General features: G+C 40.1%; 1 protein-coding gene across 10 annotated transcripts in view; it reads right to left on the bottom strand.

The window, feature by feature from the left end:
• The window catches only part of LOC131248194 (polycomb group protein EMF2B-like), a 43,583-nt gene that overhangs the window by 2,133 nt on the left and 13,570 nt on the right, over positions 1-27,880 (bottom strand). For 9 of the 10 annotated variants that reach the window (XR_009172167.1, XR_009172168.1, XM_058248309.1 and 6 more), the window contains 10 exons: positions 27,506-27,570; positions 20,905-20,957; positions 20,686-20,739; positions 20,537-20,596; positions 16,116-16,162; positions 15,779-16,005; positions 15,327-15,624; positions 15,081-15,129; positions 1,996-2,079; positions 1,312-1,391 (listed from right to left, as the gene is read on the bottom strand). Coding sequence is in view for 8 of the 10 variants with exons in the window: in XM_058248309.1 (XP_058104292.1) it covers positions 1,312-1,391; positions 1,996-2,079; positions 15,081-15,129; positions 15,327-15,624; positions 15,779-16,005; positions 16,116-16,162; positions 20,537-20,596; positions 20,686-20,739; positions 20,905-20,957; positions 27,506-27,570 (1,017 nt within the window). In the remaining 2 variants the exon portion in view is untranslated. The remainder of the gene's footprint in view (positions 1-1,311; positions 1,392-1,995; positions 2,080-15,080; positions 15,130-15,326; positions 15,625-15,778; positions 16,006-16,115; positions 16,163-20,536; positions 20,597-20,685; positions 20,740-20,904; positions 20,958-27,505; positions 27,571-27,880) is intronic. The other variant, XM_058248313.1, reaches the window with a different exon arrangement.

Here is a 27,880-nt window from a genome sequence, read left to right as displayed (position 1 = left end):
TAGTGATAGTAGGTCTCAGCACTCCCTCTTTCACAAGAAACCAGTGAAATTGTTCACGTACCTTGGGACATTTGAAAAACACTACCATCTTATTAGCCAAAAATTATCTAATTTCATACATTCAAAGCCATGCGTCGCAGAAAGACACCCCTTGATCCCATTATGAGAATAGCCCTCGATGAGAAGTTTTCATTGAAAAGGGGCTTCAACCACACATAATCCTTCTCTTAGTGCTGACATCTCCACCCCAAGAAAAGCTAAATTGTTCAAAATAAGATTTGATATCAGTCAAGTCCTTTACAGTATGTTGTCAAATCATTGTATGAGGCGATATCCATGTCCTCAGCCACACATCTCATCCCCCGTTCCGTTTCTTTTCTTTTTCTTTTTCTTTTTCTTTTGTTCTTTTTTCAGCAGGTGTTGTGATATGTTGCTCCCTGAAATCCTGCCACCATCCTGTCCTGATTGTTCAGTCATGAGATTTTTGCATCTTAATGTTTCCGCATGTAGTGCGATCATGGGATCATAGAACATTCTAAAGTGTCTTCTACCAGCTTTGTCAGTTTTTATGGCAGTCACCTGTTCACGTACTGAGGATAGGGCCTTAGGATTAATTGGCGAAACAGTATTTGGAAAGCCAACTGCAAATAGGTTTGGACAGGCTGTGATGACAATGATAATGATGGATGACTACGGCGATCCATCCACCAACAATGGGCATGGTCTCATTACCCTACAACAAGTCATGATACCATTTTCTGATTTACTTAATGGTGCATTTGGATGCACAATTTGCAGTATCACAGTTGGAAATCTGAAAGGTGGAGTTAAACCAAATTGCAAGAAGTCAAATTGAGGGTCCTAGAATCACAATTACATTGCTTCAAGTTGGGACTGGAAAGAAATATAACTGCACTTCAAAGATCACCTCTTTATGAAAACTAAAATCATTTTAGTCATTTTCTGTTATTCATCTGAATGGTATTGAAGGTAACTAAATTCAATTTGAGAGCTACAACCTCATTATGAACACTGAGAGATAATTTTTCATTTTATTGAACTGAATGTTCACAATTCATTTCACTTCTACACCCAAATGCAACCTTAATTTTCTTTATCAATAACATTCATTGCAGAGGCAACTTCTTACAATCTGCTAGATATATAAGCGCCATATCTACCAGAGAGAAGATTAATAGAGGAAGTAACATAAAAGAAGGCTTCAAAGGACATTCTTCTGATCAGACATATAACAAAAATAACATTAATTCAAAAGAATATTCTTGAAAGCGTTCAGTAGATGGAGATTACCTTTGTTTCCTTACAAAAGAATTCCAAAGGTGCATGATCTGCTTCTCATCCTTGGTCACATCCACAAAATCATCAAGCAACTGCAAGATATAAATTACATTTATCTACAGTGGTTACTATAATTCTACACCATTGGATACAAGGATCCATCTTAGGTTATCATTATAGCTATCAAATCCAGAAGGATAGGCTGTCAACAGGCTGAGTTGCCATTGGGCATGGGTGTCAAATTTCAGGCCTGTGGTGAGGGTCTGAGGCTCTGAACTGGGCACAGATTCTCAGACCAAAAAATAAATGGCCAGCCCAAGCGCAAGACCCAAGCTTCAATGCAGGTAGGCTAGTAGCAATCATATGGCTGTTCCAGGCCTAACAGGCCCTACAACAAAATGGGCAAGGCCCAGAAATGGCCTGGCCAAGCTCGATCCAATGCATTTACAACCCTAAATGAGTTGGTGGTTTAGGTACCCAGATTCTGAACGTTTAGCAGTCAACAGGATCACGAAAAACAAAAAAACAAAAAGGGAACTGGAATGGTGCCTACTGACCATGATCCTGTCAACAAAAATCCAGTGGGCGTCAACCTGCTCTTAAAAATGCACCAGGCCAGAGATATCTTCCTAGCAACAAGATTTTCAAAGGGAAAAGAAAATGCAAATGAAATTCAATCAAATAAACTAGCCCTACCCTCCGATCTTCAAAATCTGCAATGTCATCATCAACTTCATCTTCACTATCCCGATCTGACAATACTTGATCTAGTGCCATTGGCTACAATCACAATAACCATTCCAATTTTCAATAATGATTTTCATAAATACAAGGCAAGCATTTGGCTTCTATTAATATTAAAAATATATAAGACAAAAAGGAGAGTTCTTCGCAATTGATGAATGGTCCTAGCTGATGTCATCACAATCATACTCAAAAGCCCTGTCGGATATCATTGAACATGTAGACTTGTTAGCAGTTAAGTATCTATTGTTATTCTGATTCCAAAGACAGAAAATCAAGAAGTGCATATGGGATAACATGCAGGAACCAGCATATACATGTGTACAGGTTCAGAATGAATTATCTGATGTTTGGGGATAGTGCACAAACAATCCAAGAAGCTCAGGTTAGCGTAGGATTAAAACCCAGGATCATAAAAATCAATATCATCATCATCATCCAAGCCATATCCCAACTAATTGGGATAAGCTACACAAATCCTATTCCACCATTCACTCTACGAAGGGCCATACCTTCAGTTAGACCATAGGTCATCAAGTCTCTTCTTATTGCCTCCACCCACGTCCTTTTGGGCCTTCCCCCAGCCCTTTTAGAGCCTTGTACCAGCTCAATTCTTCTAACCGGTGCAGTTCTTGGTCTTTGTCGCACATGAACAAACCATTTAAGTCTACTTTCCCTCATCTTGTGACATATTGGTGCTACTACTAAATTCCTTCAAATGCATTCATTTCTAATTCTATTATTGTCTTGCCACTCATCCATCTCAACATTTCATTTCGGCTGTGCTAATCCAATGGACATGTTCTTCCTTAACTGCCCAACATTGTCCCATGAAGCAAGGATGGTCTTATAGCCATCCTACAAAATTACCCTTTTAGTTTGAGTGGTACACAACGATCACATAGAACTCCAAAGGCACATCTCTATTTCTTCCACCTGATGGGGACATCACGCGCACACACGCACTCACGCCGCCCCCTACGCACGTACGTACGTAGAAGGAGGATCCCACCATCGATCTGGCTCGATGACGACGTCCAGGAAGGACCTCCTAACTAGAAGTCAAGTTTTGGTTCAGAAAAGTGGCCCAATAGTCAAGAAAAGCCCACCATGGGATCTCATGATCGTGGCCCACTCGTCAGATTGGTTTTATATTTTAGGTTTTGCTTATTGTTATTATTTAGAACATCGTGAACGCTTTAGATTTCCTTGTTTGGTTTGTATTTTAGTTTACTTCATCGCCAAGTAATAGGTGTCGCACATGGTGCGAGTTTTTGGGTATAGAATTCTCCCTATAAATAGGCACCCCTTGTAGTTCTTTTCATTGATTAAAGTTAATAAAAAAAATTTCTGCTTCATTTTTCTGCTCTCTTCGTGAGTTGTGGAAGAATTTAAAAGTGGGTGCGAAGCCCTCCCTTTTCGAAGGGCTAACTACCGTGGTGCGAAGCCACATCGATCCCGATTCACCCCCATCTTCCATCATCTTTTTTTCCATCTTCCCCCACCGTCCGTACTTCGAATTTGTCCTTTTGTTGCATCAGATTTCGGCCCGCAGGCGAGCTGAAACTTCGGCGGAGCACCACGCACAAACCGTACATCGGATCGAGCTGAGATTTGGAAGTTTTGGAGTCCATCCCTGGCCGACCAGGGCCAAGGTGGCCTTTTTCTGAATAGTGGGCTCCACACACGTGTGGCCGGGATCACACGCACGTCCGTCTGGGCCATTGTTGCTGTCCACACGTGGGATCACCTTTTGGCTCAGGTTTTTATCCTCTTTTATCCTATCATAGCCATTTTTCATGAATCCTAGCCCTAGATTACGTTTTTCCTAAATTATTTGCCAATTTTCTTACCCTAGGGTTCCCCGAATTGGAATTTCTAAATCCCTTGGATTAGGGACTGATTACTACGCATGCGTGGATGATTATTTCTTATCTTTGAGTATTGTTTGGTTTATAATTTTTATTGATCCAGCCCTATCATGTGTAGGCCTGGACCCGCATAGATTCCCCTTAATTGAATGTTTGGACTTTCAAGTGGGATATGGAATTTGTGTAATTGTTTCTAAACTAACGTGATCTTAAGCCTGAAATCTCGCATATCATAGTTAATTTTCATGTCCTGCATCAAATTTGGTATCAGAGCCTAGGGTTCTTGTAAGGGAATTCATTACATGTTTAGGGTTTGGTTGTTTATGTCCATTACGCATCAATTCTCATCATATATGGCTATTTAAAGGTCTATAAACCCTGAAATAAGCTGCTGCAATTTTCTGTTATCCCCTTATTTGAATTATTTTAGAAATTAACTTAGTTTTCTATTTCTAGGTTTAGAAACTTTCCTTTTCTGTTTTTTTTTATAAACTAATTTTTTAGAAACTTTCTTAATCTGTTTTTAGAAACTAATTTCCTTACCTTTTTCTTTTTTAGAAACTAATTTACTTTCCTTTTTTCTTTTTTAGAAACTAACTTTCTATTTTTAGCAACTTTCCTTTTTTTCTTTTTCTTTAAAAACTAGGTTGTTTTTTTTAGAAACTTTTCTAATTTGTTTGTTTTTTTTTTTTTTTTGAAGCTTTCCTAATTTGTTTCTTTAGAAACTTTCCTTTTTCGTTTTTTAGAAACTAGGTCGATTCTTTAAAAAAAATAAAAAAATAAAAAATAAAAAATCTCTTATATTTTGACAACTATATTGCTAAATTTTGGTTGGCACCCTACACTAAACATGGAACAATTGCAAGAGTCACTAAACAAGTTGTCCCAGAAGTTGGAGTTTATGATTAAGCGCTTGGAAATGGACCAATGCTTTGAGCAGCTTGATGAACGCATTGCCCGACTAAAGACCATCGCCAGGACAAACTCCACCATCGGGGTAGAAGTCCAATCTTAGGCAGGTGGCCTGAAGGATAGACCAATGAATGGAGTTGGCCAAGGAATCAGTTATGGGCGTGCACCCATGTACCCACCCCATGAGGGACATCAAGACCACTATTTTGAGGGGTACAACATGTGCACCCTTGTGACTGGAGAGAGTGCACCAGATGTTAGTGTAGAGTTACCCACTAAGGTCATTCCGGTAGTGGATGAGTTTCGTGATGTTTGTCCTAATGATCTACCAGATGAGTCCCCTATGAGGGATATAGAGCACACCAGAACATGGGACGCCGTAATACCTACAACCGAGTTTACGTTGAATAATTTTGTCGATAGGTCCACAGGTCTAAGTCCTCGTGAAGTCGTTACTGATTATAAACCTAGGAAACTTATTGATCTTGTCCCTATGTCACTGTCCCATAGGCCATCAGAGTCTGCAGAGTCTTTTGCGCATCACATTCATTCATGGCATCAAGAAATCAGGCAGAAGATCATGACTAATAATGAACATTGCACATTTTCTACAAACCAATATAAATGTTTCAAAGGATTCAATATTGGAGACTCTGTGATGGTCTGCATCAGGCCCGAGCGGTATCCTTCGAGGGCCGTTCGTAAGTTACATGCGTGTAGCGCTGGACCCGTCAAAATTATAAAACGAAACGGTCTCAATGTGTATGAGGTAGATCTTCCACCTTCCATGGGAATTAGTTTCACATCCGATGTGGAGGATTTAGTTACTTTTCAGGAGACCACTGATACTTTATCCGGCCCTTCGCCCACCCATCTTGATTCCACATATTTATCCCTTGAACCATGGCCCCTTCCCAACCCATTTTTCCAGCCTCTACCTCCTATATCTACTTTTCCTAACCTTTCTTCCCAGCCTCTACCTCTCATAGCTACCCTTCCCGACACATTTTCCCAGCCTCTACGTTCCATACTTACCCGTCCTGACCCATTTTCCCAGCCTCTACCTCCCATATCTACCCTTCCCAACCCATTTTCCAGCCTCTACGTCCCATACCTACCCGTCCCAACCCATGTTCCCAGCCTCTACCTCCCATACCTACCCGTCCCGACCCATCTTCCCAACCTCTACCTCCCATACCTATTCTTCCCGACTCATTTTCTCAGCCTCTATCTCCCATACCTAACTTTCACACACCCAAAAAGGAAATAGAGGATATCCTGGACCATCAGATAGTTTCAACGTCGGACGGCAGGTTTTAGAAGTACGTGGTTAAATGAAAGTCATGCCCAGCTTTAGACAGCACGTGGCTCACTGAGGAGGAGCTTCAGAGACTTGATCCTGACATCCTGGAGCGGTTTAGCAGTTTTATTTCGCCAGTGGCGAAATCTTTGCAGCCGAGGAGAATTGATGGGGACATCACGCGCACTCACGCTGCCCCCTACGCACGTACGTACGTATAAGGAGGATCCCACCTTCGATATAGCTCGATGACGACGTCCAGGGAGGGCCTCCTAACTAAAAGTCAAGTTTTGGTTCAGAAAAGTGGCCCAATAGTCAAGAAAAGCCCACCATGGGATCTCATGATCTTGGCCCACTCGTCAGATTGGTTTTAATTTTAGGTTTTGCTTATTGTTATTATTTAGAACATCGTGAACGCTTTAGATTTCCTTGTTTGGTTTGTATTTTAGTTTACTTCATCGCCAAGTAATAGGTGTTGCATATGGTGCGAGTTTTTGAGTATAGAGTTCTCCCTATAAATAGGCACCCCTTGTAGTTCTTTTCATTGATTAAAGTTAATAAAAAAATTACTGCTTCATTTTTCTGCTCTCTTCGTGAGTTGTGGAAGAATTCAAAAGTGGGTGCGAAGCCCTCCCTTTTCGAAGGGCTAACTACCGTGGTGCGAAGCCACATCGATCCCGATTCACACCCATCTTCCATCATCTTTTTTTCATCTTCCCCCACCATCCGTACTTCGAATTTGTCCTTTTGTTGCATCAGATTTTTTCATTGAAGCAGGTTTCCAGATTTCGGCCCACAGGCGAGCTAAAACTTTGGCGGAGCACCACGCACAAACCGTACATCGAATCGAGCTGAGATTTGGGGGTTTTGAAGTCCATCCCTGGCCGACCAGGGCCAAGGTGGCCTTTTTCTGAATAGTGGGCCCCACACACGTGCAGCCGGGATCACACGCACGTCCGTCTGGGCCATTGTTGCTGTTACGTTTTTCCTAAATTATTTGTCAATTTTCTTACCCTAGGGTTCCCCGAATTGGAATTTCTGAATCCCTTGGATTAGGGACTGATTACTACGCATGCGTGGATGATTATTTCTTATCTTTGAGTATTGTTTGGTTTATAATTTTTATTGATCCAGCCCTATCATGTGTAGGCCTGGACCCGCATAGATTCCCCTTAATTGAATGTTTGGACTTTCATGTGGGATATGGAATTTGTGTAATTGTTTCTGAACTAACGTGATCTTAAGCCTGAAATCCCGCATATCATAGTTAATTTTCATGTCCTACATCACCACCCCACTTGAATTCTATGGGCGACATCCTTTTCAATCTCTCCCCTCTCATGAATTATTGACCCAAGATATCGAAAGTGGTCATTTTGGGAAACTTCTTGATCAGAAATTTTTACCAATTCCTAATTTTGACTCCAATTATTGCTAAAACTGCATTCCATATACTCTGTTTTACGCCCTCCCTCGTCTAGCTAATCAAAATTGTCATTTGCAAACAACATACACCATGCGATCTCTTCCAAAAATGCCTCATTAACCTGTCCATAATCAATGCAAAAAGGTTTGGGCTCAATGCCAACCCTTGGTGGAAGCCTACAATAGTTAGGAACTAACTTGTCTCTCCATTAGTGTCCTCACATTTGTTATTGCGCCCTCACACATATCATTAATCATGTCAGCATATCATCTTCGAACTCCTTTCTCTCCCAACAGCCACCAAATAACTCTCTAGGGACCCTATCATAAGCTTTCTCGAAAGTCATAAAAGCCCATGTGGAGATCCTTCTCTCCCTATATTTTTCCATCAATTGTCTTGGGAAAATAGCCTCATTGGTAGACCTCCCTGGCATGAAACCAAACTGATTTTTTGATACATGTGTCTCATGCCTTGGTCTCTGCTTAATCACTCTTTCCCAAAGTTTCATAGTATGGCTCATAAGTTTAATCCCACAATAATCAGTGCAACTCTGTACATCTCTTTTATTCTTATAAATAGTTACCACGGTACTTTTCCTCCGTTCGTCTAGCATTTTCTCCAATCTTACAATCTTCTTGAACAACTTTGTCAACCAAAATAACTTAATACTTCCAAACCTCTATCAGCATACCATTTGGTCCAAGGGCCTTTCCTATTTTCATCTTTCTCAGAGCTTCTTTCACTTCATATACGCTACAAAAAGTATCTATGGATAGTTGGCCTCTGGAAAGAGTGGCTACTTTTTATGATTTCAAATAGATAAATAAATAAATAGATAATAAAATTGGAAACCTGTTGGAGTGTCACCGGTACATTTCTCACCATGTGGTTTTTGGCAAGAATTGCTTTCCTTTTGCAATGTCAACACGTCATTTGAGTTTATGGTTCCTTCTATTTCTATGCACTCTGAGAGATTGCCATTTAACAAGTTCTGAAAATGGCTTCTCCACCTTACGTTGATGTCATTGCCCTTAACTAGTACCATCTGATCATCACCCTTAATGCATCTAACATAATCTAAGTCCCTACTCTTTCTCTCTCTCATTTTTGAAAGTTTGAAGACATGTTCCCAATTTATTGTAAAGATCATCATAAGCCTTAAGTACAAAAACCAATAGCTGTATATGGGAAATTACATGCAAAAACCAGCATATCCATACGTACAAGTTCCAAATGAATTGTGTGATCAATGATATAAAACAACAGACCAAGAGTACTAATACTTTTAGTGATAGCGGTCCAACAATCTATGCAAAACCATCTGAGCAAAACTAACTGATAACTTAAGACTAAAAATCATCATGTTTTACTTAATACAATCCATAAATGTCGTATCTTGTTAAAGGGATGATGTTTGGGCATGTCAGTCAAAGGAACTGCACCTTAAATCATCCAGCAAAAGTCCATCTGTTAGTTCACAAAGTGGGAATGCATCTAGGTGCACGAGTGGGAAGTTGCGGTCCTAGAAATGTTCAGGAAGAAGAAGCTTTAGAAATAGTTATATAATGATAGTTTTTTTTTTAATGAAAATTGTGTACTTAATATGGTATTAACTTAAATGCTAACTATTCAATAGCATTTTATTTTACTTTTTTGAAGATTGAAAATTTATTAAAAGTGAGCCAAAGCATCCTGCAAGAAAACAAAAACAACAGAACAAAACAAAAACTAACTCAACCTAAAAGAACTATACAACTCAAAAAACCCGAGAAACAGACAACCAGAAGCGGCAACGCAGGCCACCTATACAAACATAGAACAGAAAGGAGCCCAAAACTCAAGCCCAAACAGTGCCTGAACCAAGTATAGCTCAAAGGGGAAGGGAATGAAACGTAGATGATTCGGCCAGATCAAAAGCAGAGGAGCAGTCTTTCATGTCCCTGAGAGCTTGAGCTGAAACCTTAGAGGGAGAGGAACAAATGTCTCTAAAGCATCGAGAGTTCCTCTCTTTCTAAATGGGCCAGAAGGTGGCCATCAATAGCAAATTACAATATTGATACCACAAAACTACATAAAAACACAATGTCTATTAAATGAAAGTGGTATTGACAAAATTTATTATAAAGGCTGGGAAACTTCTCGCATGGGCTCTCAAATGCTTTTTCATCTTCGTCCTCCTCCACAACCTCACCCTCTCCCTCTTCCACTATTGCAGCCTCCCCCCAACCACCATCCGCCTTAACAAATGCACCTTCGTCTATCTCTAGGCGCTGAGCCCCGTCCTTATCCCATGGCTTTGACATCAACACCAATTGGCAATGGGAGCACCAAATTTATTCTCTCCAAGGCCTTCGACGTCTACGTCACGGATCTAATCTTCTTCTTCGATTCCTCGAGCACCAGATCCGTTTGCTCTTAGGCTCGAAGCAGACCCTTTATAAACATGTCGGGCCGGGCTCGGACTGGACTATTTTGACTCATCACATGCCCAGGCCAGGTTTGGACTTAAATTGCACAATACAAGTCAGGCTTGGACAAAGCTTGGTCCGACCCTAACTCGGCCCCTTAACACCCCTACCTGTAGGATATCTTAACAGCGGCCCATTAAGAACCCTATCTGTAGGAGATCTTAATAGATATACATGAGTCCACCGATATAGCTCTCTATGATATGTACAGTTGTGCATACGCATCTTATACTCTAACAGATATAAATGGTGCACTTGCAAAACACCACAATAGAAGACTATTGAAAAATGAATCACGGCCTATGGGTTTCGCCAAAACAGAAAGATGGAGATCCATATCCGACAATGGTAGCAAATTGGGGCATAGGAGCCTACGATAGTAGCGCTGGCAGCGGTGCAATCAGGCTCGAGCAATGGCAACGGCTGGCTAGTCGCTAGTTTAAAGTGTTGTGGTCGTTAGATCTAAGAACAACAATTGAGTATGGAGATGCAATGACAAACGGGGCTCCTAATGGTGGGAGATGGGTGTGCACATCTAGGCTACTGAAAATTACAAATCCAACAATAGTGCGACCAAGGAAGCGGTACAGATGGAATTGGCAACAATTCGACATATCCATCACCATATCTGCTAGAGACGACGCTAGAATTGATGGAGAAGTGATGCAGGACAACCAACCACTTGCTCTAAAAGATCAAACCGATAGAGCATGCCGAATCAATCCCTTTATCTCATAGCCCAAGCCCCACATCCCATGGGTTAGGTCCTCAACCGAACCCCCCTTGTGTGCCCCACATCACATGGGTTCCGCCCAGTGTTTTAAATGGCGGTATCGTGATGCGTAGCGCTCAGCCCTCTATAACGTGTAGCGTACATACGTAGCGTATAGCGTAAGCTACACAATACCTCTATTTTTTAATTTAAAAATAGGACAAATATAATAAATAGTGAAAAAATAGGAAAAAATATAAAAATGCCTAAAAGATGATTCATTTTATCAATTATAAGCATGTTCAAAAAAGTTATTAGTTATCATCTTTCAAAAGCCAATCCACATATATAAGCCAAATCAAATAATTATCACATCAACAACTTTCGAAGCAAACCACTTTAATTAATAATGTCTAATTGAAACAACAAGTAACAATTATGAAAAGAAATAAAAACCCCATACGTTAAAAGTACCAATTACAATACAAGTGTCACATTCCTCAACATTAGAAACAAAGAAAACGTGAAAAATAATAATAATAATAATAATAATAATAATAAAAAATAGTTAAAAAAAATAAAATAGTAAAAAAATACATTGCAGCTTATGCTACGGACGCTACGCACTATGTAGCTGTAGCGTACGCTACAACCCCTGTAGCATACACTACAGGGGATTTATGCTATTTGGGACGCTACGTAGCGTACGCTACGAGCACTATTTAAAACACTAGTTCCGCTTCACACAGGCTGCCCACCCCAAGTATGCCCTTGTATCCCATAGGCCACCCCACTCAAACCCAGTGTGAAAATGCCCATGAATTAAGAAGGTGTTATATCTAGTGATGTGTTCAAATGGCAAATGGGTTTGCGCCATACTTAGATGGCGACAATGGTGATAGTAGTGTTGGTGAACAATAATGGTGGCAATGTGAGTGTCAAACAAAGACATTGCCACGGTTACAGACGGACGGTAGATTTGCAGTGCCGATGATGGGTTCCACGGGCAAATCTATGGTTACAAAGATGTCAAAGATTTGCCAAAGATTCAGAAAGGGCACCAAATCTGAAACGACCATGTTGGCTACCAGATTGGAAGGCAACAGTGAAGGATTATAACAGAGATGAGTTTTGGTGTGGAATGGAGAAGACCAGCCAAACTTTGGTGTATATGCTTAGATCTAGTGGTTGTCTGACGATTTTGGTTGGAGATTGCAAGTTCAGAAGATCGGTGGTGTGGTGGCAATGATTTGAGTCGATGTTGATGATAGTTTTGAAAGGAAGATCGGGTTCATGACGAGTTGGGTTCTCACTGGGGGCTAAGTGATTGTGAATCGGAGACAGAAATGATAAACAAGTGGTTAGAGATGGAAGGGAAGGGAGACATGAGAAGGTGGATGGTCAGGATAAGCACCACATGGCTTTGATACCATGCTACGATAGAGACTACATCACAAAAACTATATTATGCTTATTTCATTGAGAATTAGGAGGTGAGGGATTTGTAAGAGATATTAACATATACATGAATCCACCCATATATTTATCTATAGTATGTACAGGTGTACATATACACAGTTGTACATATGCATCTTATACCCTAACCATCTTAAGAGTCGGTTCCCCCTTATAAACAGCCTTAGACCAAATATAGAATGTTCCCTAAATCTAAAATTGACAGGTACGATTAGCATTCCTCTTTCATCCAAGTGTGGCCAAAATCTATCATCATGATCTTGGGTCACAAGAAAAATGGTGGGTTCTTGCTATTGAACGACTTGGCTCATGCACAAACCATCTACAATGACACGTGTTGACTGAATGTGGCACCCATGCACCACACAGTTCCTGAATACTAATAATGCTAGCAGTAACTGTTTGTAGGAGAGATTCAAAGCATAAGCATCAGTAGAAGAATCTTGCTAGTAAGCCGAGGAGAGCAGAAACAATACGCCTTTTTTCTCTCAAGATTCATTAACATGGCAGTAACTAGAAATAAGTACCGGTTTAGCATTCATGAACGGCTTGAAACAAATTTAGCATCACGCACATCATTCCACGCTAAGAGCAACCATGCTAAGTTCAAACAACTCAAACACCAACATGAACTCTTTGGCCAAGGTGAGATGCCCACCACCTCCCACTATGCCTTTTTCTGAAAATGTTGTAGTTTGATTGTAGTTGGTACGAGTCAAAACCTAAGTGCTGCTGTGGTGGTGCACTTAATTGCACAGGAATTTGATAATTATTAAGGCCCAAGTCAATATTATCATCTAAGCCTTATCTGAACTAATTGGGGTCAACTACATGAATCCTTTCTTCCCATTCCACTCTATCAAGGGTCATAGCTTCAGTTAGGCCATAAGTCATCAAGTCTTCTTAATTTGGTTAAGATTTGCCCCAGATGTGGATGCTTCCGTAGCGTAGTACTTATCTTCATCAGCCAATACGATGATTTGGACTCCCCCATGCCAAAAGAACATGTTTGATGAGTTAGGGGAGTTCTTATAACCTTTCCCCCATGTATTAGGCATTATTGTTGTACTTTGTATCTTTTATTTTTCTGGTTTTAATAGAATTATTTTCATTACCTCTCACCAAAAAAAAAAAAAAAACAAGTTTTTTCTTACTACTTCCACCCACGTTCTTCTGGGCCTTCCCCTTGCCCTTTAAGACCCTTCAACTTGTACCAACTAACTCCTATCCAGTGCAATTCTTGATCTCCGTTGCACGTGACCAAACCATTTAAATCCACTTTCCCTCATCTTATTACCTATTGGTGGTCCTAAATTCCCTTGAATGCATTCATTTCTAATTCTATCCTTGTCTTGCCACTCATCCACCTCATCATCCTCATTTCAACCAGTGTTCGAATTATCTCCGATATTATCGAAATATCTTTGATATTATCTTTATCTCCAACTCAGCGATACCGATAACACTGGTAGCGATACCGATAACGTCGGTAGTATCAGAAATTCCAGGTATTAGAAATGTATCGCTAAGTATCGCTACAAAGCAATAGCGCTAATGTAATCATCAATATGTTCAACTATGTAAATTCAAGGTGTCGCTTGACTTGCCAGTGCATCAATATCGCCAATATTTTCGATTGTGTAAATTCTAGGTAATGCTTGTGTCATAAGTGTATTGACGATATTTCAATTGTATTGCCAACGTATTGATATCAAAATTTTGTTTATTATAAATATATATATATATTTCAATTTTTTTCCATGGGCTGTATGTAGTGTTTAATTTTCATTAATAATATTGATGATATCTCGATATTATCAATGTCGCAACATGCAAGAAATTGAGACCACAACCTTTCATTTCATTTCCAATTGATGATGATTTCTTGGTGAAATAACATGTGTTGTTGATATTTTGCAATATCGATGGATGTTTGGATGGAAGGTTGGATAGTTAAATAGGTCGGAGGGGATGGTTAAACTGATTTCTTACAATAGAACATGCTTTTAACGCCCCGTTAAATGGAAACTTGTTATGTATGCATTCTTTTTGCAATTTTTTTATTTCTAAATATGCAAATATGTACATTTTAACATCTCCTGAAGTTTCGCTGAAAATTCCACTGTTTTTCCTATGTTTCCCTGCATTTCCGGTTATCAGCGATATTATCGGCGATATTGATATTGTTTCTGTATCCCTGGCTAGCGAAACTTGTAGCGATACCGATACTTTGAACACTGATTTCAACTACGGTCATCCTATGAACATGTTGTTCCTTAACTGCCCACCATCTGTCCCATAAGGCATGGCTGGCCAGCGAAACTTGTAGCGATACCGATACTTCGAACACTGATTTCAACTACGCTCATCCTATGAACATGTTGTTCCTTAACTGCCCACCATTCTGTCCCATAAGGCATGGATGGTCTTATAGCAATCAAGGTCTGAGCATAACTTTAAAAATAAAAAAATAAATAAAATAAATAAATAAATAAAGAAAAGAAAAGAAGAAAGAAAGAAAGAAAAGAGGCTTGAATCATGCCAATGGAAACAACGACAATACTATGTGCATGATAACTTGCTCCAATAATCAACAATAGTACCAAGAAAGATTAGTGCCCAAACTGGGGGGATTTCTCAAACCATATTATTCAACAAGGACGGAAGATGAGGTGTTTTCAAAGGTGCCAATTGCAGCTAATGCACGGATACAATAGAGAAATGCTGGAACATTAGTGACAGCACAGTAAAGCAAAATTCAAACAGAAAAGGAGCTGTCTTGTCCTAAAGTAGTAAACAACAGTGCTTACAGAAACTAAGCATCATATAGACTAAATCAACAAATTATCAAAGAGATAAAAGAGTCAAACACCTGAGCTCTGTGTGAATGAAAGAACTGGCGCTTCTGAAGAAGTGTGCGGCTGGTGAAAGCATAGAAGTGAGTCAATAAAACATGAAAGAAAACGTGAAGTAGCAACAAATCTTGCTTTTGCCGATGAAGATAATGAATGCTAAATTCACTAACAGCAAAGCTGATGAGCATGCATCTGATGAAGTACAAAATGCTTTGGAGCACACGAAGAAATGTCTGAGAAGAAATTCCAGTAGATGAACTTACTTTCTAGGGTCACCTCGTTCAGCAGATAACTTCCTTGTCCTCGCAAAGTGAAGCATGGCAGGTGGGGCAAGATTGCTTCCAGATGCCAGCTGTGCACATTCATTACTAGCGGAGGCCTGGGCTATCCCAGAGGAGATGCCTGCGATATTAGAGCTGGAAGCAACAGATTCTATGCACCTCGGAACACAAGGATTCTCTGGAACGCTGCATTCAGATTTATGCCTTCCCGACTGCAGATGATTTTCCTTCAAAAATGCTTTGAGACTTTTATCCTCTTCATCATTATTAGAACCACCTTCTGAACCATGACGCAGTTGATTTGTTAGCTTTGTCATAATTTAAATTAAAAAAATAATAAATAAATAAATTAAATAAATAAATAAATAAGAAGAAGAAGAAGAAGAAGAATTCAACGAATTGTATTCTACTCCTAGGTACTATTTGTTACTAACCATTCTCAGTTCCTTGAAGAGAGATTCCATTTGAAGGTTGGGCATCTTTTGAAGATGTTTTAACGAGCACGTGAAAAGAACTTGTTGTACCAGCATCCTTTTCCAGACCATCCACATGGGAACCTTTTCCTGCTGCTTCATGTGAGTCCACTTTCATTACATGTGGATGCACATGCTTTGCATTTTGAATTTGGCTCTTTGATATTCTACGCTTGCGTGGCTTCGAGCTGCACATACATTTCACACCCAACCAGAATTCATGTGTGCAAAGAAAGATTTATTTTTTTTTTCTAAATAGAAAGTGTGGTCAGAAACCAAAATTGAATCTAGTAAGTACCAGAAGAAAAAGGTCTGTAGCCTTGGGTCAACTCCATCTTTAACAATCTGAACATGCAAAAGTTTTAATAGCAATGACTTAGACAAATAAACGGCTTAAAATATTACAGCAGTGTATGTACATACGTTAACATATGCCATGCCTTATTTCAACTTGCAAACACTAGTAAATAACAATTCAAAGCAAAGAAACAAATCACAAGCTAACGGATATGCCATCATCTGCATCATGAATCTCAGCATCATAAGCGAAATTCCAGACTGCTTATTAAGCTCAGTGTTGAGGGTCAAATATTGCATATTATCCCTCATTAATTACTTGGTTTTATGAACATGATAATGCTTAATGTTCTATTTTAATTATGTTTGTGTTGCAAGGTGAATTTAAGAGCTTGGATTGAAAAGGATACTAAAAGTATGGATTTAATACTCAAGAATCACCAAAACCAAGGATGGATCTTATGAGACCAAGAATGAAAAATTCAGATGCCAAAAATCCAAGAAAACTAAGTGAGGAATGAAGAGCATTGAAGACTTGAAGTGAAGAAAAGGAACCCTAAAAATCTGCCTCATTCGACTAGTCTAAACCCTCCTTTGACCAGTCGAAGGCTCCTGCTCGACTAGTCGAAGATTCCTCGACTCAAACTCTAGCAACAAAATCCTCTAAATTCCTGTCATCCTCGACCAGTCGAAGGTTGTCCTCGACTAGTCTACGGTTAAGCAGATTTTGCGCGAACTGTGTAAATTTGAGACGGTGCAAAACTATAAATAGGAGTCCCTAGGATGTTCCTAGGCATCTTTTAGGGTTTGAGGAATGGAGCAAAAGCGTGGAAAAGCCGTTGCCAAGAGTTTTTCTTCCTCTTCCTTAGTCGTTTTTATGCTTTTCTCAAGAGATTTTAGTTCAATCATGTCTATGGTTGACTAAACCTCTTAGCCCAGCTTGTAGCGTGATTGGGATGTTTGCTTTGTTTTAATTCATGTTTTGTTGAACTCTCTTGGATTCTAGTTTGATTATGAGGAATATTTTTAGTTTTTAATGGTTTGTCGTGACAAATTACAATAGATCTGCGATAGCTTTGAATATCTTCTTTTTCTGATTTGAGATTGTGAAATTAGTAAGTTCTGTTGTTCACCATCGTCCCTTGGGCATGGTAGAATAATGGAATCCTTCCTAACCTTCACAATTCTCTTATGATTGGTTGTGGGATTGGTAAATCTTATTATTTGCCTTGTCTCCTGGGCATGGTTAGGTGATGGAATCACTTCCAAATCCTCACAGCTCTAACCCATTGATGATTAGATCCATGAGAAGTTCAGAGATATGACAAATCTCTTCTTACCAATTGGATAAGATAGGACTCTGATTCCAGTTGTGTCCTTGAATCAAGCAAGGTAGCATCCTGAGAACCTACAAATGAATCCTTGGAAACCCTAGTTACCACCTTTGAATTTTTTAGTTTTAATCACTTTAATCACAATCACTCTCTCAACTAATTCAGATTTAGATTCACATCTTCTTCTAGTTCTAATTCTAGTTCTAGTTACTTTTAGAATACACACGAGATTAGTCCCTGTGGATTCGACCTCGGTCTCACCGAGATTATTACTACATCGCGACCCTACACTTGGGGTTGTGAACACTCAGAAACCATGAACTATATTCAATCCTACAAGAATGGCCATAGCTACAAAAGGGCCACATGATATTGTGAGCACGACCACTGTTGCAAATGTCACATGATATTATAAACATGACAATGTCTACAACGATCACATGACAACTATTAAACCATACATATCAGCAGGTCAAATGATCTCAGGAATTGATCCTCACTAGACTAATTCCTAACCCTCATGGTATAGGTATATCACCAAAGTGGAAATATACCCTTTTCATCTACAGGCTAAGAAAATCAAGTCTGTGTGAAGGCTCCAAAAGAGAGATAGCAAGAAAGAATAAAAAGTACAGGCTCTTTCATCTGATTGTTTGAACGTGGATACAACAGTTTGAGGCTTCAAGCTGAAGTATCTAGGTCTCAACCGCAATGGCCAATCCCACTCTAGTCTTTGATTCCAGTTTGAGGCTTTGAGCCAAAATACCAAGGTCTCATCCTTAATGGCCAATCCCGCTCTAGTCTTTGATTCCAACAACAATAAAATAATAATAATAATAATAACAACAATAAAGTTCCAGAAATCAAAGAAAGATGGCATAGAAGAGTCCAAATTGGGGACAGTATTCATAGCCTGTCTTTTTCTTCATTGTTCCTCTTGAACACTGATCTTAATGTTGATGGGTTTGTGAATGCAATGTGTTTCAATTCCATTATGTGCTTGATGCCTTTTGTTCTCCCATTCCCCAACACCCCCCCCTGTACCCTTAAGTTCATACTCTTGATCATCCTTCAAAAGGGAAAAAAAGGCTCGTACTCTTGTCAAGGAAGTGGCACGAAAAGGGGGGAGATTTGGTCGTGTTTGGCAACTTTCCAAAGAGAAAGTGATGGTTGCCGGCTGCTGTTGACATGGTCAACTGCAGCACCTTTGGCAGCTGCAGCCCATGTTGGTTGCAGTTCAACTGTGGCTGGTGACCACAACCCATGGATGGCATGGCTGTAGCTGGCCCATTTTGACATGCATTCAATTTCAGATTGACCCCAAACTTTACACATGTCTGGTACATTGAGAACTTTCATTTGGCATGGTTTCTGTCACAATCCCCAAAATAGGCCCATTGATCTTCTCTTAATAAGCGACAGTGTCCAACCCATTCGGCATGTGTTTGACATTGGATTGGATCTAAACTTTGCAGGTGTCCCATACATCAAAGCCATCGACTTGGCACGCTTCCTGAGCAAATTAATCCTGCTAGGCATCTCTTGATTTGTAACAGTAGCCATCCTCTTTGGGCATATATTTGACATTGGATTGGCTCATAATCTTGCACATGTGCCTGGTACAAGGAAATCTTCAACTTCGCACACCTTCTGGAGCAAGTCCATCAGGGGTAGCAATGAGCCAGGCAACCCAGCCAGGAACAGGCCAGAGCACCTGAAGTTGGCCAGAGTGCTAGGCTTGGGCTTGAAATCTAGGCCTATTGCCCAAGAAGGACCGGCCCTGATCAATGATAAATGGCCCGCCATTATACAAAAAGAATGTCATAGTTTAGAGACAATTTTTTGCAGTTTCAATTCAACCATACATGTGTAGCTTAAAGAGTCTCATTGGATCTAGGCTCGTGTTTCAATGATCCATACTGTTTATATGATGGCACTCATCGTGGCTGAAGGATACCCAGCAACAACAATTACAATAATAACAATAAGAACAACAACAACAATAATAATAACAAATTGGACTATTTCAAACCTACACTCATTCAACTCTTTGCCTTACAGGGCCAGCCCTAGGCATAGCCCAGCCCTATAGAGCTAGGGCCAAGGCCAGGGCCTTAAGGGACCAAGGCTGATCCAGGGCCAATTGTAGCCCTGCCCATTGTCACCCCCAAAATCCATCAGTGGTCCCTGCCACGCATCTCTTGATGATTGACGGTAGACAGTCTGTTTCATCATGTATTTGACGTCAGGTGGGCTCCAAACTTCGCAGATCTGTCAGACACTACATTGAAACCTTCAGTTTGGCACAATTTTTGGAGCAAATCCATGGGTGGGCTCTGCTAAGCATCTCTTGATGAGTGACAGTAGCTGGCCCATTTTCATCATGTATTTGACATCAAATTGAATTCGAGCTTCACATGTGTCTGGTACATCAAGACCTTCGACTTGGAACACTTTCTGGAGCCACTCCATAAGTGGGCACCACATGTATCCTTAGTCAACTAAAGAGTAAAGACATCCAAGCACAATTCGACTCCAACCCATGCATATCTTGATTCTTGAAGTAGTTCCTCTCCAAACCCTGCAAAGCTCCGGTGCATCAAGACCTTCGATTTTGCACACACAACGGTGAAAAACTGGAAGTGAGCCTCACTTGGGTATTGGAGCTTATTTTGGACATAAAGGGACCAATGGACACTCGAGCTTAAAGGGTGCACTGTAACAGCCCCCACTTGATTTTTATGGTTCTCTCAGTGCGATGGATTTTTCTCTGTCAACATCCTCAATTGAACCAAACAAAAATACAGAAAACTTGCAGCAGCACATTTCATAAAATAATTATATCTCTAAATGAAAAGAAAATTTATGAAATTTGGCGTGTACTGAACAGAAGTAACTAGAATATTATATTTTCAATTTGAAATGGAATAGATTCATTCTTTTCAGGAAAAAAAAAAAAAGGAAAAGATTCATTCTGTGCAGCTATTTTCAAAAGGCAGTAATCTAGATAATTGTATGTCCATCAAGAAGACAAGAACCCTACACAAATCATAACTCATTATTTTAAGTGTGAAGAAAGAGGTACAACCTCAGATCTCCAAATGTCAGTTTTGACCGAAACATTGACAGCCTGATACTCTTCAGTTACCTGCAAAATATAAGCCAAATGTTTCTCTCGAATGGTTTAAAATAGATAAATGATAAATTTTCACAGCAGAATCCTGAAGTTTTACCAACCCAAAACTCAAAATTGAATAGGTCATGTGAGGAGCTCAAGTGATACCGCAGACCCTACAAAATACAAACAGATTGTGTAATGCATTATAAACCAAAACCTAGTTTCCAAAATGCAAGTGAACGGGAACCCGAACATTCAAACAATTAGTTTCTTGTCCACAGAAGCATAAAAATAGTTCAAAAAAAAAGAAGAAGATGGGCATAACCCATAAGTTCCACCTTAAAGCTTGCACAATGCACCAAGCAAAATGGACAGGAGAAGTCTTCAGTAACTGTTTGTTCAGAAAATATAATAGGTCAGCAGTTGAAAGCATGTTATCTGCTACAGGAATGCAAACCAAAGAAAAAAAAAATGCTTTACTGCACACACAACAGATGACATGAGCTGGGCCATAGAATCCCAATGTCTAACAAATGAATGAACGTGATCAAGCATCATTCATGCAATTGCATTAGATCTACACATCCAGATGGTCTGTGTAGTAGAAAAATGGGGGTCTTAGAAAACAAACCAACAACAATCATTGAGACCAACATGAGCCAACGGGAAGTCGGGGCTGGGAATGGACTGGGCCTCAGCCAGGAAAATTGCAGATTTTGAATAGGCCAGGCACAATGGGCCTGGCATTGCACTTAAAGTTGTGTTTTTTTTTTTTTTCCATTTTATAGTTCTAATACGCACAGGATTTAGGTTTCATTTTTTAAGGTAGTTATTTTCTAGTGCATATTTTTAGTTAGAATCGGTTTGAAATTTTAGTTAGCATTAGTTTCCTTGTTTCTTTTTGGCCACTTTCTCAATTTATTTAGCAATTAGGTTAAGTTTTCTCATAAATCGAGGTATGGAATAATTGTAACTTTTAAATTACTGCTGACGCATTTTGTTTCTTTTTGCTTTTATCGTTTCTATGTCAAACCCTGAAAGGTGAGAAAGTTCACCTGCATTGGGCTGCTATCAGGGGAAGTTCACACCTTATAGATAATTCTCAGTATTTTAGGGCACAATAGCAGTCAAGCTCTAATAGAGAAGCCGCAGTTTTGCTTGAACACCCACCTTCCACCATGCTTAGTATGTTGGGTTACATAAGGGAAGCACAGAAGACAAGGAGAAAAGGGCACCCTTCAGATGCAAGGTATCCTTCCTTCGACAATAATTATTTCAGAAAATGAAAAAAGTAATTATTTAGGAGCAATCCAAGCGTCATGCAAACATTGGCAAGGTGTCAAGTGTCAACATAAATACAATGGCCCTAGATGTGTCCAAAGACTCCACACAGCAGAATTTGAAACTAAAAAGTGAAATTTTGACTCGTTTCATAGAGAGGAAGGAAATTAGATCTTAAATAGCTAAATCCATCAGCTGAAGTTAGTATCCAGTAAGGCCTGTTTGAGTAGGAAGACATTCAAGCAAGGATACGGAAAACCCCACAGAAATCGGTCAAACATGGAAAACAGTGGAAATGTTGAAAGACTCTTGTCAATGTACGTTGATAGTTTCTCAGGTTGATTGTCATGGAAATGAACCTAAGGTCAAAGATCAATATCAAGAGGTGTCTCACATTATCATCAAAATGCCCATGAATTAGCTTTTTCAGAAGAAATGCGATGGCTACTTTTCCAAGGAAAAGCGTAACCGTGATGGTCCAACTTTTGCATCTACTATTTACAATACAAACAACAAAAAACACCATATCCGATCTTTCAAAAAAAAAAAAAAACACCATATCCATGGAAAAATCAATCAATTTCTAAGATATTGTTGTTCCAAAACAGCCCCTAAAAGGTTAACCTAGAATTGTTGTGATTAAATTTCCACAGTCCAAGCGATCAAAAGAACAAACACAGTTCATGCTAAATGAGTATCGAAGAAATAACATGGAGAGAGAGAGAGAGAAAGGGACTTCTAATATGCACCAGTCAATGGCAAAATTGACCAACCTTTAAAGCGTTCATCAAGAAAAATATTTACTAGACGAAACAAATTAATCAAATCATCATCACCTAGCCTTATCCCAATTAATTGGCGTTGGCTACATGAATCATGTTCCGCCATTCCACTTTGTCAAGGGCCCTAACCTCAGTTGGCCCAAAGGTCATCGAGTCTTTTCTTACTACCTCCACACACATCCTTATGGGCCTTCTCCTTGCCCTTTTAAAGCCTTCAACTTATACCAACTCACTCCTAACAGGTGCAATTCTTGGTCTCCGTTGCACATGACCAAACCATCTAAGTCTACGTCAGCTTATTACCTAGTGGAGCTGCTCCTAAGTTTCCTCAAATGTATTCATTCCTAATTCTATCCTTCTTCATCTTGCCAATCAGCCATCTCAACATCATCATATTAGCTACATTCATCCAATGAACATGTTGTTCCTAACCGCCCAACATTCTGTCCCACAAAGCATTCATAAATCTTAGCCGGTGGATAATAGACAATGATGGGGACATCTCGTGCACACGCACGCCCCCCTTACGCACGTACGCAAGGAAAGGCCCCACCTTCGTTCTGGATCGATGACGACATCCATGGAGGGCCTCCTAGTTAGAAGATTGTGTTTTGGTTCCTTGGGATGGACCCGATCATCATGTGGATCTCATGATCGTGGCCCACTACCCTAGGTGACCTAGGACTTTGAGTTTTGCTTATTACCATTATTAGGAACATTATGAATGGTTTAGATTGCATTGATTAATTGTTATTTTTTATTACTTCGTCTTTAAGTAATAGTATGTACACATGACGCGGCTTTTGGGGGTATAGGTTTTTCTTATAAATAGGCAACCCCTTGTAGGGTTTTTTCATTGAAAATGATTAATAAAATTTTGTGTTTTCCTACTTCTCTAATTCTCTGAGTTGTGAAAACCTAATTAGGTGTGAAACTCTCTCTTCTTCAAATGGCTAACTACTGTGGCACGAAGCCACACTCATCCCAAATTGCCCCCATCTCCTACCCTTCATATTCCTCATCTCCTACAGCCATCCCCTCATCAAATTCACCCACGTTTGCAGCAAATCTTTCCCCTATAGCAGATTTCCAGGATCTAGCCCTGCGGAAGGGCTGAAACTTCGACGAAGCACCATGTTTAAACCGATCATCCGTTTGGCCTAAAATTTGGAAGAAAGGTGGCCCATCCTTGGCCAACCAAGCCCTAGCCGGCCGATTCCAAATTCGTGGGCCCCACACACGTGCAAGCTGCCATCCATGCACGTGCGTCAGGCCAGTTTGCTGTCCACATGTGCGGGCTGATGATGGGTTCCCTCTCATCTCTATTTCACTCATTTTTTGCCTTGTTTTCATAAGCCTTATCCTAGATTATCTCAAATCTCCAAGTTCTATTCCTCTTTTGAAACCCTAAGTTTTCCCGAATTGAAACGTGAGAATCCCTTGGATTGGGACATAATCCTTTGCATGTGTGGATGAATCTATTATCCTTTGAGCATTGTTTGGTCTATAATTTTTAATTAATTCAGCCCTAATATGTGTAGGCATGGACCCTCGTAGATTCCCCTTGTTGAATACTTGACTTTATGTGGGATGTGGAATTATTGTTATTGTTTCTAAATTATTATGATTTAAAGCCTGAAATTTTGCATATCATGTTTAATTTCAGTCCTGCATCAAATTTGGTATCAGAGCTTAGGTTTTTTTTTTTATATAGGGGAATGCATTGCATGTTTAGGGTTTAGTCTATTCACGTTTAGTTTGCATTAACTCTCATCATAGAGTCATATAAGATCATTTAGTCTCATTTAAATGCATATAGTTGTGTAGAGGGTTTTTGAGTTGAGTTAGTAGTTGTATGCCCACACGTACGAGTCGTGGTTTTAACTTGCACCCTATACTAAACATGGAGCAATTGCAAAAGTCGATGAACAAAATGACCCAGCAGTTTGAGTCTTTGGGTAAGCGCTTGGAACAACATATTGACCAACGCTGGGATCAGCTTAATGTGCGCGTTACCCAACTAGAGACCTCCGCTTGGGCAAACCCCACCATTGAGGAAGATGTCCAATCTCAAGCAGGTGGTTAGGAGAATAGACAAGGGAATGAAAGTGGCCAAAGAACCAGACATAGACGCGCACCCGTGCACCCACCCCGTGAGGGGCATCATGATCATTATGACCTAGATGCGCAACTCCTCAAGGGAGTTAGAGTAGATGGCCCTACGTTTAATGGCCACTTGGGCCCTAAAGCTTTTCTATATTGGTTGGCGGATATGGACCACTATTTTGAGTGGTACGACATGTTGGATGCTCGTCGAGTCCGATTTGCCAAGATGAAGCTTGTGGGCTAAGCAAAGAGGTTTTGTGCTACTGTGGAGAAAAAGAAAAAGAGGTTGAGGGAACCTACAATAGTCCATTGGGGAGAAATAAAAGAAACTCTTAAGGAAAAATAACTCCCTTTCTCTTATCACTTGAGGTTCATTGAGGAATCGAAGTACAAGTCTAAGCCTCTCCATATTCTAAATACTAAAGACTTTGAGCGAAAGACTGAATCGGACTTGATGGTGTACGCCCTTGTGGTTAGGGAAAGTGCACCAGAGGCTAGTGTAGAGTTACCCACTAAGGCCATTCCGGTAGTTGATGGGTTTCGTGATGTCTTTCCCGATGAGCTACCGGATGAGCTTCCCCCTATAATGGATATACAGCACGTCATTGATTTAGTCTCTGCGGCGAATCTACCAAACCTGTCTAAGGTGGTCAATGGGAGTGGGACATTTGCTCAGGTGTTTAGTGGAGGAGCACACCAGGACGTGGGACACTGCACTACATATCGCCAAGTTTGCATTTAATAGTTCTGTCAATAGATCCACAGGTTTAAGTCCTTTTGAAGTCATTACTGGTTATAAACCTAGGAAGCCTATTAATCTTGTCTCTATGTCCGTCCCATAGGCCATCAGAGTATGTAGAGTCCTTTGGACATCACATTCATTCATTGTATCAAGAAATCAGGCGAAAGATCAATACTAGTAATGAACATTACAAAATTTCTGCTAACCAACATAAATGATTTAAGGAATTCAACGTAGGGGACTATGTAATGGTCCGCATCAGGCTAGAGCGGTACCCTCAGGGAGCTATTTGTAAATTACACGCGCGTAGCGCTGGACCATTCAAAATTATAAGACGAAACAGTTTCAATGCGTATGTGGTGGATCTCCTACCTTTCATGGGAATTAGTTCCACATTCAATGTGGAGGATCTAGTTGCATTTCAGGAAACCACTGATACATTGTCCATCCTATCATCTAACCATCCTGATTTTTCCAAACTTTTCCCTTGATCCATGGCCCCCTCCCGACCCATCTTCCCAGCCTCTACCTCCCATACCTACCATTCCCACACCCAGAGAGGAGACAAAGGCGGATTTCAAAAGTTTTCGGTTAAGTGGAAGTCACGCCTAGCTTCAGACAATACGTGGCTCACTGAGGAGGAGCTTCAGAGACTTAATCCTGACATCTTGAAGCAGTTCAGGAGTTTTGTTTCGCCAATGGCGAAATCTTCGCAGCCGGCGAGTTGATAGGGACATCTCGCGCACACGCACGCCCCCCTTACGTACGTACTCAAGGAAAGACCCACCTTCAATCTGGATCGATGACAACATCCATGGAGGGCCTCCTAGTTAGAGGACTGTGTTTTGGTTCCTTGGGATGGACCCGATCATCATGTCAATCTCATCATTGGATCTCATGATTGTGGCCCACTAATTTAGGTGACCTAGGACTTTTGAGTTTTGTTTATTACCATTATTAAGAACATCATGAACAGTTTATATTGCATTGATTAATTGTTATTTTTTATTACTTCGTCTTTAAGTAATAGTATGCGCACATGGTGCGGCTTTTAGGGTATATGTTTTTCTTATAAATAGGCAACCCCTTGTAGGGTTTTTTTCATTGAAGATGATTAATAAGTTTCTGCGTTTTCCTGCTTTTTTAATTCTCTGAGTTGTGGAAACCTAATTGGATGCGAAACTCTCCCTTCTTCGAATGGCTAACTACCGTGGTGGGAAGCCGGCCAAATCGCTCCCATCTCCTACCCTTCATATTCTTCATCTCCTACAGCCATCCCCTCATCAAATCCACCCACGTTTGCAGCTAATCTTTCCCCTACAGCAGATTTTCAGAATCTAGCCTTGCAAGAGGGCTAAAACTTCGGCGGAGCACTGTGTTCAAACCGATCATCCGTTTGGCCTAAAATTTGGAGGGAAGATGGCCCATCCCTGGCCGACCAGGCCCAAGTTGGCCGATTCGAGATTCGTAGGCCCCACACACGTGCAGGCCGCCATCCAAGCACGTGCGTCAAGCCGATTTGCTTTCCACATATGCGGGTTAATCACAGGTTCCCTCTCGTCTCTATTTCACTCCTCTTTCGCCTTGTTTCCATAACCCTAACCCTAGATCATCTCAAATCCCCAAGTTCTATTCCACTTTTGAAACCCTAGGTTTTCCCGAATTAAAACGTGAGAATCCCTTGGGTAAATAATCATTTGCATGTGTGGGTGAATCTACTATCCTTTGAGCATTGTTTGGTCTATAATTTTTAATTGATTCAGCCCTAATATGTGTAGGCTTGGACCCTTCTAGATTCCCCTTGTTGAATGCTTGACTTTGTGTGGGATGTGGAATTATTGTGATTGTTTCTAAATTATTATGATCTAAAGCCTGAAATTTTGCATATCATGTTTAATTTCCATGTCCTGCATAAGATAAATTAATAAAATCTTAGAAACAAAAGAAATAGCAATCAACAAAAGAATGTGAAAATGGAAACACAATAATTTCAAAAAATACAAGTCACAATAGAAAATGTGGGCCTACCTTCAGTCTTCTGTAATGTGTTGTTATAATATCTATAGTTGAAGATGACATTTCCAGTTCTTAATCTATACACCACAGAACAACGTTCAGAACGGTGGATTCTGCAATTCAACTGGAAAGAATACTTCATGGTAGAGAAGATGGAAGAACATGTGGATAAATTAAAAGCATAACAAACATCGAGCACATGATTAAGATTTAAGATGCACTTTCCTTCTTTTGAAAATCAGGTGCACAACTTTGCATCAGATCTTTTTCGTTCTGTCTATTACTTTTTTGAATTGTAACTTCCTTTCTTTGAAAATAAATTTAATTGATTTACGAAAAGCAAACAAAAACTTAATTGATTAGAAGCAGAGATTGCCCAATGCATTG

This window comes from Magnolia sinica, chromosome 6 (genome assembly GCF_029962835.1).
Source record: "Magnolia sinica isolate HGM2019 chromosome 6, MsV1, whole genome shotgun sequence".
NCBI classification, from domain to species: Eukaryota; Viridiplantae; Streptophyta; class Magnoliopsida; order Magnoliales; family Magnoliaceae; genus Magnolia; species Magnolia sinica.
The sequence above is the reverse complement of the archived record's forward strand: the minus strand, read 5'-3'. Positions and strand labels throughout refer to the sequence as shown.